The sequence below is a fragment of the Physella acuta genome, unplaced genomic scaffold (assembly GCF_028476545.2).
Source record: "Physella acuta isolate Inbredline_101_S28 unplaced genomic scaffold, ASM2847654v3 ptg000578l, whole genome shotgun sequence".
Lineage (NCBI taxonomy): Eukaryota > Metazoa > Mollusca > Gastropoda > Physidae > Physella > Physella acuta.
Genome location: NW_026732097.1, coordinates 426,813 through 440,000, shown reverse-complemented (window position 1 = coordinate 440,000; position 13,188 = coordinate 426,813). Strand labels below are relative to the sequence as shown.

The following is a 13,188-nucleotide window of genomic DNA, read 5'->3' as shown; positions in this document are numbered from 1 at the left end:
CCATATCCCATAATGATGACTAGCTTTTTCAACTTAGACCTCACAACGTTTAAAACATTTCTATATGCAACAGCAGCTTAGACACTGATCTGATTGTGTCAGACGATAGAATTATTAAAAGGGTTTGTTGAATGCGCATCTAAAACTAGTGAGGTTCGGTACCTCACAAAAGATTAAGATCCACATCTATAGAGGATACCAAGAGAATATCATTTTTATACTAAGTAAATAAATACTAAGTAAAAATGCAATGTATTAAGACATTTCGCTATGGCCTACAAGCAACTTATAACAGCCATCTTTAACCGACTGTGCGTACTGAAGAAATACGTATTACGCACTGAAGTGATGTTTGGTGCGCACACAATGAGAAGTAAAATGAACGTAGACTCCTGTTTAAACTTGTGATTGAAAAGTGTACGAAGTTGTTGAAAACATTTGTAAATATCAAATCTATGAATTCATCGATCAATTGAATCGTCTTATCCTTATTGTTTCAATCTATTATTTCATACAAGTGGTACGTCCAAAAAAAGAAGCATCAACGTGGATTTCTGTTTTATTAATGTGTGGCGATCCACAAGTTGTTCCAGCTAGAGCAAGCTGTGAGATGACTCATTTATGTTTGAGTATTTTATCCCAAAACTAGTTAAATAGAGGAAACAAAAAGCTTCACATTGCTACAAAATTTAATTGTCTAGCTTTACTAGATCATGGAACGGAGTAGTCGAATAGTAGAGTATACAACTGATAACCTGAAAGTGTCGAGTTTGATTCCGGGTTCAAGTACGTAGAATGTCACATCCAGCTCTAATGGGTACCTTACTCACGTTGGGGAAAGTAAAGATGGCTGGGCATAGTGCTGACTACACTATTCCTCAAATGCCGAGGTCACTGAAAAGGTGAACTCTATTTCACTAGCCCCATGGACCGTCAGGTTTGAAACTTTACTAGAAGATGGTCGTATTCTATTTAAAACATACAGTTGTGTATGGGCTCTATGAAAAAAAAAATGAAAAAATGAGAAATAAAAGAGGAAATTTAAAGAAACATGTTTTGCTAACAGTTGTAAAATTCTAATGATAAATTGTAAAACTAGGGTGGTTTTTAATATAAATTTTAGCAAAACCTTTGTTTCAATTTGTTGGTATTCTCGTTTCCAGCTTTATCCTCTTGAAGTCCATCTTAACCACCCCGCCACCAGCAGGCTAGCCAGAGTCATATTGACGTCCGTCTAGACCCCCCTCCACCAGCAGGCTAGCCAGAGTCATATCGACGTCCGTCTAGACCCCCCTCCACCAGCAGGCTAGCCAGAGTCATATCGACGTCCGTCTAGACCCCCCTCCACAAACAGGATAGCCAGTCATATCGACTCAGTCTAGACGCCCCTCGACCATCAGGCTAGCCAGAGTCACATCGACGTCTATCCAGAGCTCCTTCAAGCGAGTCCACCATGAGCTGTGAACACATTGCCAGCATGATTGACAAGAAACACCTGAAGCGCTACAAAAAACCACCTTTTATGTGAGTCAGTGAAATCTTTCACTGGGGATTGAACCCAACCCAGATATTCCACTAGGGACTAAACCCAACCCCAATATTTCACTAGGAAATGAACATATCTACAATCTTCATCTAGGGACTGACCCCCACCTCCACCCCCAACCTTCTGCTAGTTATTGAATCTCTATACTTGATCTTCCACTGGGGAATGATCTTCCACCCCCCCCCACCCCCCCCCCCCCCCCCCACACACACACACTCCTAATCTTCCACAGGGTACAACAAACTGTTAAGATCTCAAAGTTAAAATCCATGTAGAATTAGAAGAAAATAACGCGAATTTAAAATGTAGGCTGTCGTCATGGCGACCAATGTTCATGTTGTAGGCTGTCGTCATGGCAACGAATGTTCATGTTGTAGTCTGTCGTCATGACAACGAGTGTTCGTGTTCCAGATTGTCGTCCATTGATGCCGTCAACCTCGCGGTGGTGTTTGAAGAATTTGCCGACAAACTGGACATACTGGCCCACACGCTTGACGCCCCCGCCCTGGAGATACGGGGCAAAGACTCCATAGCCTACGAGAAAGGTGTCTTTAGGCCAACGGTAAAAATGGGCGTCCAACAGGTACGTATAGTTCAATGTGGGGTTGGGGGTGTTTTACCTTGGGTTGGGGGTAGGGGCTAAGGTATCAGCAAGTTAATGAACGGTGAGGCAGTATAGCTGTGGGTGGGAGAAGGGGGGAGGTGGGACAGGGATAAGTTACTGATGATATGGTAGAGCTATTTCAGCTGATGACGGAGAAGTGAGAAGGGGTGTTCTAATACATGGGGTTAAAGAAAGGGAGGGGGGAAGAAGTAGCAATAGGTATATGCTGCGAGGGGTTCGACAGGATTTAGTATGTGGAGATAGGGTCACACACACACACACACACACACATATATATATATATATATATATATATATATATATATATATATATATATATATATATATATATATATATATATATATATATATATATATTTATATATATATATAATTATATAGTTCTAAGAGGGTAATGACCAGAGGCGTAGCGAGGGGGGTACATATGTCCCCGGGCGCCGACCTTAGGGGGCGCCAAAATAGTTTGGAAAAAACTTAAAAGCTCATTTTAGCTGCAGTTTTGCATTATAAATATAAAAAAAATTCATGGGGGGTGGGCTCAAAATGGAAAGTTTGTCAACTGTGGGGGGGGGGGGGGGTCGCCAAATTGAGTTTTTCCACGGGCGCCGATAAGGGTCGCTACGCCTCTGGTAAGGACTGTAAAATTTATCCTGGCGGATATGTCAGTGGCGTATGTTGGTGTTGTTCTGTGAGGTTTAAAACATCCCCATACAAAACTCAGGCTAAGCCACTAGCATTCTGTGAGTGTATTGAAAGTTAACATCCCCATACAAAACTCATGGCTTAGCCACTGGCATTCTGTCAATGTACTGAAAGTTAACATCCCCATACAAAACTCATGGCTTAGCCACTGGCATTGTGTCAGTGTACTGAAAGTTAACATCCCCATACAAAACTCATGGCTTAGCCACTGGCATTCTGTCAATGTACTGAAAGTTAACATCCCCATACAAAACTCATGGCTTAGCCACTGGCATTCTGTCAGTGTACTGAAAGTTAACATCCCCATACAAAACTCATGGCTTAGCCACTGGCATTGTGTCAGTGTACTGAAAGTTAACATCCCCATACAAAACTCATGGCTTAGCCACTGGCATTGTGTCAGTGTACTGAAAGTTAACATCCCCATACAAAACTCATGGCTTAGCCACTGGCATTGTGTCAGTGTACTGAAAGTTAACATCCCCATACAAAACTCATGGCTTAGCCACTGGCATTGTGTCAGTGTACTGAAAGTTAACATCCCCATACAAAACTCATGGCTTAGCCACTGGCATTGTGTCAGTGTACTGAAAGTTAACATCCCCATACAAAACTCATGGCTTAGCCACTGGCATTGTGTCAGTGTACTGAAAGTTAACATCCCCATACAAAACTCATGGCTTAGCCACTGGCATTGTGTCAGTGTACTGAAAGTTAACATCCCCATACAAAACTCATGGCTTAGCCACTGGCATTGTGTCAGTGTACTGAAAGTTAACATCCCCATACAAAACTCATGGCTTAGCCACTGGCATTGTGTCAGTGTACTGAAAGTTAACATCCCCATACAAAACTCATGGCTTAGCCACTGGCATTGTGTCAGTGTACTGAAAGTTAACATCCCCATACAAAACTCATGGCTTAGCCACTGGCATTGTGTCAGTGTACTGAAAGTTAACATCCCCATACAAAACTCATGGCTTAGCCACTGGCATTGTGTCAGTGTACTGAAAGTTAACATCCCCATACAAAACTCATGGCTTAGCCACTGGCATTGTGTCAGTGTACTGAAAGTTAACATCCCCATACAAAACTCATGGCTTAGCCACTGGCATTGTGTCAGTGTACTGAAAGTTAACATCCCCATACAAAACTCATGGCTTAGCCACTGGCATTGTGTCAGTGTACTGAAAGTTAACATCCCCATACAAAACTCATGGCTTAGCCACTGGCATTGTGTCAGTGTACTGGAGGTTTGAACTGATCCGCTGGTGGATTCGTTCTGTGACTGTAGTGGCCCTGCTCTATCCACAGCAAGACTTCCTATCCGTGCGGCATAACTACGAGCCTGTCCTTGAGAGACGTGTCAACGAGATCACACGAGGTTTGGAGGAAGTAAAGGCCCATTCGTGCGACTCTGCCTCTGTAAGCGTCATTTCAATTTTTATATATATATATATATATATATATATATAAAATTTGAATGTAAAAATAAATACTGATTTATCCAACAAAAACAAATTTTCAAGAAATAATATAAGTTTTATAAAGCCCGTACATTTTAAATTAATTTAATTAAGGAACAGAATTATAAAATTTATTTCTCAATTTTCCGAACTGTAGTTATTCAATACTGAAATACTGTAATTTAATAACTGTAGTTATTTAATACTACATGTAATGTTAATTTATGTTTTTTTCGATGACCATAAGTATATACAATTATGTGTGATTGTGTGTTTGTGTGTGTATGTGAGTGTTGAAGTGTAAGAGTAGGTGTACGTGTCGTTAATTTACTCCACTGGTTGTACCACAACTCGAGACACCATCAGGTTTACTGAAGATTTGTATTCAATCCTTAGAGAACAAACTCCAAAAACACGTCTTAGTCCTTTGTCACTCACTTTTAAGTAAACACAGACTACAAGCTCAAGGGACATAACTATGATATATCTAATACAAGGGACACAACAATAACTAACAAGACATAACGTAAGACTTGAGTGTATACGGGACGTAGACGGGTTCCCGATGTATATCTATACATGTAAGTGTAAGCGTACAAATGTCAGTATGTATATATAACAGTATATTCTGAATAGGTTATAACGGAAAAAGATGTTCGCGGCCGCGGAGCTAGCGAGGCGGCGATGAGGCAGAGAAATTTAAAGTTCGTTCGCAAAATTTTCTCTGGGGTCGTATCGGAACTGGTTCAGGTAAGGCAAGGTCAAACTGCATCCACTTAATGGTTAGTAGACGGTTAGATGGTTAGACGGTTAGATGGTTAGATGGTTAGACATTGGTAATGAATGTGTTTAATGGTTAGACGATGGTAATAAAAGGTTTAATGGGTAGACGATGGTAGTGAAGGGGTTTAATGGTTAGACGATGGTAGTGAAGGGGTTTAATGGTTAGACGATGGTAGTGAAGGGGTTTAATGGTTAGACGATGGTAGTGAAGGGGTTTAATGGTTAGACGATGGTAGTGAAGGGGTTTAATGGTTAGACGATGGTAGTGAAGGGGTTTAATGGTTAGACGATGGTAGTGAAGGGGTTTAATAGTTAGACGATGGTAATAAAAGGTTTAATGGGTAGACGATGGTAGTGAAGGGGTTTAATGGTTAGACGATGGTAGTGAAGGGTTTTAATGGTTAGACGATGGTAGTGAAGGATTCTCATTCCCCCCCCCCCCCCCCCCCAAAAAAAAACCGGACATATAAAATGAGAAGCAATCATATTCGTGATAATAGAAACAATAAACACGTTATTCTTCCCAAACGACCTCATCAATCGTAAACTTTATTTACTTCTATCACATCTCACGCCCTCCTATTTATACTTAGACACCATGGCCAACCTCGCTTCTTAAACTCGTGTATTCCACCGCTTTACATGTCCAACCTCGCTTCTTTAACTCGTGTATTCCAACCTCGCTTCTTAAACTCGTGTATTCCACCGCTTTACATGTCCAACCTCGCTTCTTAAACTCGTGTATTCCACCGCTTTACATGTCCAACCTCGCTTCTTAAACTCATGTATTCCACCGCTCTACATGTCCAACCTCGCTTCTTAAACTCATGTATTCCACCGCTCTACATGTCCAACCTCGCTTCTTAAACTCGTGTATTCCAACCTCGCTTCTTAAACTCATGTATTCCACCGCTCTACATGTCCAACCTCGTTTCTTAAACTCGTGTATTCCAACCTCGCTTCTTAAACTCGTGTATTCCACAGCTATACATGTCCAACCTCGTTTCTTAAACTCGTGTATTCCAACCTCGCTTCTTAAACTCGTGTATTCCACAGCTATACATGTCCAACCTCGCTTCTTAAACTCGTGTATTCCAACCTCGCTTCTTAAACTCGTGTATTCCAACCTCGCTTCTTAAACTCGTGTATTCCACCGCTCTACATGTCTAACCTCGCTTCTTAAACTCGTGTATTCCAACCTCGCTTCTTAAATTCGTGTATTCCACCGCTCTAGAAATGTTCCTACCAGTCGCTGCAGGAGTCTTTTGATCAGGCCCGGTGTAAGCGTATGGGGCTTATCGACAAGTTCCAGGAACCCCTGAGGTGGGATGAGAGGATCAAGCACCTGAGGGTAGGGGAGTGCCTGATGTTTAACCTGATATAGACTTGAACCTACTTACAGCATTATTAACTTAACTTTTAGTGACCTCGGAATATGAGACCTACGGACTCGAGCCCTGTATCCGAACTCGAGATTTTCGGGTTAGCAGTCGAACACTCTACCCTTCTACCACATTGACTCAGATATAAACGTTGACCTAGCCAGACCTAGGCATTAGCCTACTTAACCTAGCCAGACCTAGGCGTTAGCCTACCTAACCTAATATGACCTAGGCATTAGCCTACTTAACCTAGCCAGATCTAGGCATTAGCCTACCTAACCTAATATGACCTAGGCATTAGCCTACTTTACCCTAGCCAGACCTAGGCATTAGCCTACTTAACCTAGCCGGACCTAGGCATTAGCGTACTTAACCTAGCCGGACCTAGGCATTAGCCTACTTAACCTAGCCGGACCTAGGCATTAGTCTACTTAACCTAGCCGGACCTAGGCATTAGCCTACTTAACCTAGCCGGACCTAGGCCTTAGCCTACTTAACCTAGCCGGACCTAGGCATTAGCCTACTTAACCTAGCCGGACATAGGCATTAGCCTACTTAACCTAGCCGGACCTAGGCCTTAGCCTACTTAACCTAGCCGGACCTAGGCATTAGCCAACTTAACCTAGCCGGACCTAGGCATTAGCCTACTTAACCTAGCCGGACCTAGGCATTAGCCTACCTAACCTAATATGACCTAGGCATTAGCCTACTTAACCTAGCCGGACCTAGGCATTAGCCTACTTAACCTAGCCTTGCTCTAGACTGTGTTTCTCCAAGCCAGAAGGAGATCAGAAAGACGAGGGCACTAAAGAGATCCGAGTCTAAGAGACTGACCGCCCTGGCCTGGCACTGGCAGAACGAGATCCAAGAGTTACAGGCGCGCAGCAAAATGGAGAACGACTACATCTCCAACAAAGGTAGGTTGTGTCCATGGCCAGAGGGTGGGGTTTAAAGATAGGGTGGGGTTTAAAGATAGGGGTGGGGTTTAAAGATAGGGGTGGGGTTTAAAGATAGGGGTGGGGTTTAAAGATAGGGGTGGGGTTTAAAGATAGGGGTGGGGTTTAAAGATAGGGGTGGGGTTTAAAGATAGGGGTGGGGTTTAAAGATAGGGGTGGGGTTTAAAGATAGGGGTGGGGTTTAAAGATAATTGTGGGGTTTAAAGATAGGGGTGGGGTTTAAAGATTGGGGTGGGGTTTGAAGATAGGGGTGGGGTTTAAAGATAGGGGTGGGGTTTAAAGATAGGGGTGGGGTTTAAAGATAGGGGTGGGGTTTAAAGATAGGGGTGGGGTTTAAAGATAGGGGTGGGGTTAAAAGATAGGGGTGGGGTTTAAAGATTGGGGTGGGGTTTGAAGATAGGGGTGGGGTTTGAAGATAGGGGTGGGGTTTAAAGATAGGGGTGGGGTTTAAAGATAGGGGTGGGGTTTAAAGATAGGGGTGGGGTTTAAAGATAGGGGTGGGGTTTAAAGATAGGGGTGGGGTTTAAAGATAGGGGTGGGGTTTAAAGATAGGGGTGGGGTTTAAAGATAGGGGTGGGGTTTAAAGATAAGGGTGGGGTTTAAAGATAGGGGTGGGGTTTAAAGATAGGGGTGGGGTTTGAAGATAGGGGTGGGGTTTAAAGATAGGGGTGGGGTTTAAAGATAGGGGTGGGGTTTAAAGATAGGGGTGGGGTTTAAAGATAGGGGTGGGGTTTAAAGATAGGGGTGGGGTTTAAAGATAGGGGTGGGGTTTAAAGATAGGGGTGGGGTTTAAAGATAGGGGTGGGGTTTAAAGATAGGGGTGGGGTTTAAAGATAGTGGTGGGGTTTAAAGATAGGGGTGGGGTTTAAAGATAGGGGTGGGGTTTAAAGATAGGGGTGGGGTTTAAAGATAGGGGTGGGGTTTAAAGATAGGGGTGGGGTTTAAAGATAGGGGTGGCGTTTAAAGATAGTGGTGGGGTTTAAAGATAGGGGTGGGGTTTAAAGATAGGGGTGGGGTTTAAAGATAGGGGTGGGGTTTAAAGATAGGGGTGGGGTTTAAAGATAGGGGTGGGGTTTAAAGATAGGGGTTGGGTTTGAAGATACACCAAACACCTGGTATCACCACCTTACACCAGACACTTGGTATCACCACTACACCAAACACTTGGTATAACCACTACACCAAACACTTGGTATCACCACTACACCAAACACTTGGTATCACCACTACACCAAACACTTGGTATCACCACCTGTACCAACGACTGTTGTCTCACCACCTGTCAGCCGAGATGCAAATCAAACAGAGCCGAAAGATCTGGATCAACCATGACGCGCAGGTGGACAATCAACGACGGTCACTGCAGAAGGAGCGGACCAGGGAAACTCAATGTCACTATGCCATGGTGAACAGTATTAGGGACAAGACACAGAAGACACAGGTAAACGGGGGGGGGGGTGGGGGGGCAGGTGAGACTGTGGGCAGGTGAGACTGTAGGCAGGTGAGGTTGTGGGCAGGTGAGACTGTGGGCAGGTGAGACTGTAGGCAGGTGAGGTTGTGGGCAGGTGAGACTGTGGGCAGGTGAGGCTGTGGGCAGGTGAGGTTGTGGGCAGGTGAGACTGTGGGCAGGTGTGGCTGTGGGCAGGTGAGGCTGTGGGCAGGTGAGGCTGTGGGCAGGTGAGGCTGTGGGCAGGTGAGACTGTGGGCAGGTGTGGCTGTGGGCAGGTGAGACTGTGGGCAGGTGAGGCTGTGGGCAGGTGTGGCTGTGGGCAGGTGAGACTGTGGGCAGGTGTGATTATGTGCAGGTGTGATTATGTGCAGGTGTGAATATGTGCAGGTGTGATAATGTACAGGTGTGATATGTGGAGGTGTGAATAAGTACAGGTGAGACTGTGTACAGGTGTGAATATGTGCAGGTGAGACTATGTGCAGGTGTGATTGTGTGCAGGTGTGATTATGTGCAGGTGTTATTATGTGCAGATGTGATTATGTGCAGGTGTGATTATGTGCAGGTGTGATTGTGTGCGGGTGTGATTATGCGCATGTGTTATTATGTGCAGGGTTGATTATGTGCAGGTGTGATTATGTGCAGGTGTGATTATGTGCAGGTGTGATTATGTGCAGGTGTTATTATGTGCAGGTGTGATTGTGTGCAGGTGTGATTATGTGCTGGTGTGATTATTTTCAGGTGTGATTATGTGCAGGTGTTATTATGTGCAGGTGTAAGTATGTTCAGGTGTGATTATGTGCAGGTGTGATTGTGTGCAGGTGTGATTATGCATAGGTGTGATAGTGTGCTGGTAATATCATGTGATTGTTTGTAAATGTCAACAATGTTTGTGGTAGGCCTACTTTTGCTTTGATCAATGTCCGTTTTAAGTATGGCACAAATACATATGTACTGCGAACGGTGGAATAATGTATAGAATGGCCGAGTACCCACATGAATAGCACAACTGGTTAGCAATAGATACAGACTTGGCAGGTACCCAGATGTATAGATGGACCGGGTACCCAGAAATTCGATCAGATGGGTACACAGATGTATAGATTAAATGGGTACCCAGATATTTAAAAAAGGGGTAACCGGGTACCCAAAAATACGATCTGACTGGGTACCCATATGTATAGAGTGACCGGGTACCCAGATGTATAGATTGACCAGACACTGAGGCGTATAGACGACCGAGTACTCAGGTCCCTGATATACTTCTACCTGAAATATAACAAACCTTTCGTGTGAGCCATTCATGTTCGCTACTCGACTGTCCCACTCCCAGTAAAACAAGGTTCTTGCTCGATTACACCAGGAACTTTTGGCCTTTTGGGTGGATAAATACGAGACAGAGAGGGACATTCTAATCAACGAGCTGGACGCATTGAAGGAAGACCGTCAGCGTGTTCTAGACAGGATCCAGTACATCCACCATATGACGGAGGAATACATGCCCATCATCTCAGACAATAGGTGGGTCAATTGGGTTAAACGTACCTCGGCTTGGTTTTGTTTGTAGCGTACTGATCTAGAGCAGTGTAATTGTGTTGTCATCATTATGCCTCTACGTTGGGTACGTCTTAATGCTGAGTGGACTCAGGGACTGGTTGGGTATGTTTTAATGCTGGGTGGACTCAGGGACTGGTTGGGTATGTTTTAATGCTGGGTGGACTCAGGGACTGGTTGGGTATGTTTTAATGCTGGGTGGGCTCAGGGACTGGTTGGGTATGTTTTAATGCTGGGTATGCTCAGGGACTGGTTGGGTATGTTTTAATGCTGGGTAGGATCAGGGACTGGTTGGGTATGTTTTAATGCTGGGTAGGCTCAGGGACTGGTTGGGTATGTTTTAAAGCTGGGTAGGCTCAGGGACTGGTTGGGTATGTTTTAATGCTGGGTGGACTCAGGGACTGGTTGGGTATGTTTTAATGCTGGGTGGACTCAGGGACTGGTTGGGTATGTTTTAATGCTGGGTGGGCCAAGTGACAAGTATCGCTCTCTTAAACCAAAATTCTGAGCTCTCTACTAAGCCCTTGCACTTAACCCAAAAACCCTAAACCTACCATCGATAACAGCGTGACAAAAATATATCCAATAATTTAAAGCAAATTTAGAAAAACCTTACCTCATAGCATTGTGTTCTAGCTGTTGACTATCAGACCAATATTAGTCCGTCTTCTTCTTCTTCGTTCTTAAGTGTAATGATGTAAGGGATTTCCTCTAACATAGCCAATTGACTATTTCACTCCGCTTGTCTTTTCTCTTACCATCACCCTTCTAAAACGTACCTGATGAATGACCCACTCCACCCCAGGCGCATCAAGGCGAAACATGACACGGAGAAGGCCCTACTGGAGAAACAGAGTCAGCACATTGTCAAGGCCCAGGCTTGGTGGCGGGGCATCATGGTCCGACAGAGGCTGGGGCCCTTCAGCCCGTACTACCCCAAGGTGGAGCGGCTCATCAAAAAGATGCCACGATACAGCGACGTATATCCCGCACCGCCAAAATAATTGCACACGCGGTGATATATATATATATATATATATATATATATATATATATATATATATATATATGCCACACTTACTAAAAATAGCCTATTTACATATTGTATATAGTGCCCTAAATACATTGCCTATGGTATATATATATATATATATATATATATATATATATATATATATATGTAAATATATATATATGTAAATATATATATATATGTAAATATATATATATATGTAAATATATATATATGTAAATATATATAGGCTGGCTTTGGTATAAATTGAGCCAATTATCAAATATCATTTAGAGTATTTATCATATTATCAAGAATTTATTGTATTATGTATATTTATTCTATCCACATAATTACTGTTTGATTGTCTAAAATACATTTGTTGACAATATATTCGCCACGGAACTGTGCTGTAGTAAACATCCTTGGTACTTGAGATAAGAATCTCAAACGTTACATACTACATTACTTACTGTAGAATACGCTTTGCTTGGTTGAACTGACTATGGCGATTCCTTGACCAATGACATGTCTCGTATTGACCTCTGACCTAGAGTGATTTGACTGCTGATCTATCGTGTTTTGACTGATGACTTATAAGAAATGTTTATTTATAAAAGACGTAGGCCCATGTAACCAAATATTTTAACGTGGATATTTTTTTAATTCATACAATTTTGATCATTTTTTATTTCATATTTTGATTGATGACATAACTTACATGTTAAGTTTGGATGCTGACCACACACCTAATAACATTTTTTTAACATTTACTGTTGTTTACTCCGATTCGGTATATAAATAAATATAAAATACAAAAACGTAGGGTTCTGTTATTATTCCATGATTGTTCCATGACAAAGTTTTCAATTATTATACCTCAGTGAAGACCAGCTTCATATAGTAAGGTTAAAAGAGATGCTCGCTATAGCAGGCTCTTTTCAAGTCTATCCTATCACTGCTGGGGTCGGCGTGGTCGAGTCGGTAAAGCTCATGGTTGCTATACCGAAAAGTCTCGAGTTCGATTCCTCGGGCAGATGAGGCTCGTTAGCTGGGGACAGCCACTCTTCTAGGAGAGACAACTCCAAAATCAAACAACTGCTGCCTTGTAGTTTGTTCTTGGTTGGACAAAGGCTATGGAAGCAAATCCAAAAAGAAAAGCAGGCTGAAATCGGAGTCAATGGCCTCAATGGCGCATAACCAGTTGACACGTAATCCTTAACTGTGATGGAAGCATAATCGAGTCGGTTGATAAATTCGAAAAAAGTCTCGAGTTCAAACCCTCTGGCAGATAAGGCTCGATCCCTCCCAACACTAAAAATTAAGAACGGAAGAAGAAGACTGCTGTGGTCCTAGAAATGGCGCTATAGACATCCGTCTAGCGTCTTACATAGAAACTAAAGGTCAAATAGGGAAAATTTAGTGTTCTCAGATTTGAGATAAATGAATGTTGCATATCATATGTCACTCTACATCATATAATATGGCATAGACAGATAATACACGCTTATATGTTATGTGTATAGTTGTGTTTCTAACTTAACGACATTTGTACATGTATATATGCCTTATGAACAAATACTGGCAAAACAATTGGATTATGTTTTTATTTAATGTAAATTTTGCTGAAACACTCACCACTACCGAGCTCAATACAAAAGTGTAACTGTACAAGTGTGATAGACAACAGCAGTTGCATATACCGATGAGAATAT

General features: G+C 42.8%; 1 protein-coding gene across 1 annotated transcript; it reads left to right on the top strand.

Moving 5' to 3' along the window:
* The first annotated feature begins 400 nt into the window (after positions 1 to 400).
* Positions 401 to 11,484, top strand: LOC131946969 (dynein regulatory complex protein 9). Its single transcript, XM_059308032.1, has 10 exons — positions 401 to 520; positions 1,164 to 1,524; positions 1,958 to 2,129; positions 4,188 to 4,298; positions 4,976 to 5,089; positions 6,357 to 6,473; positions 7,286 to 7,421; positions 8,747 to 8,901; positions 10,271 to 10,428; positions 11,267 to 11,484. The coding sequence occupies exons 2-10, from the start codon at positions 1,454 to 1,456 to the stop codon at positions 11,463 to 11,465; spliced, it is 1,233 nt and encodes a 410-aa protein (XP_059164015.1). The 5' UTR covers positions 401 to 520; positions 1,164 to 1,453; the 3' UTR covers positions 11,466 to 11,484.
* The last annotated feature ends 1,704 nt before the right edge of the window (positions 11,485 to 13,188 follow it).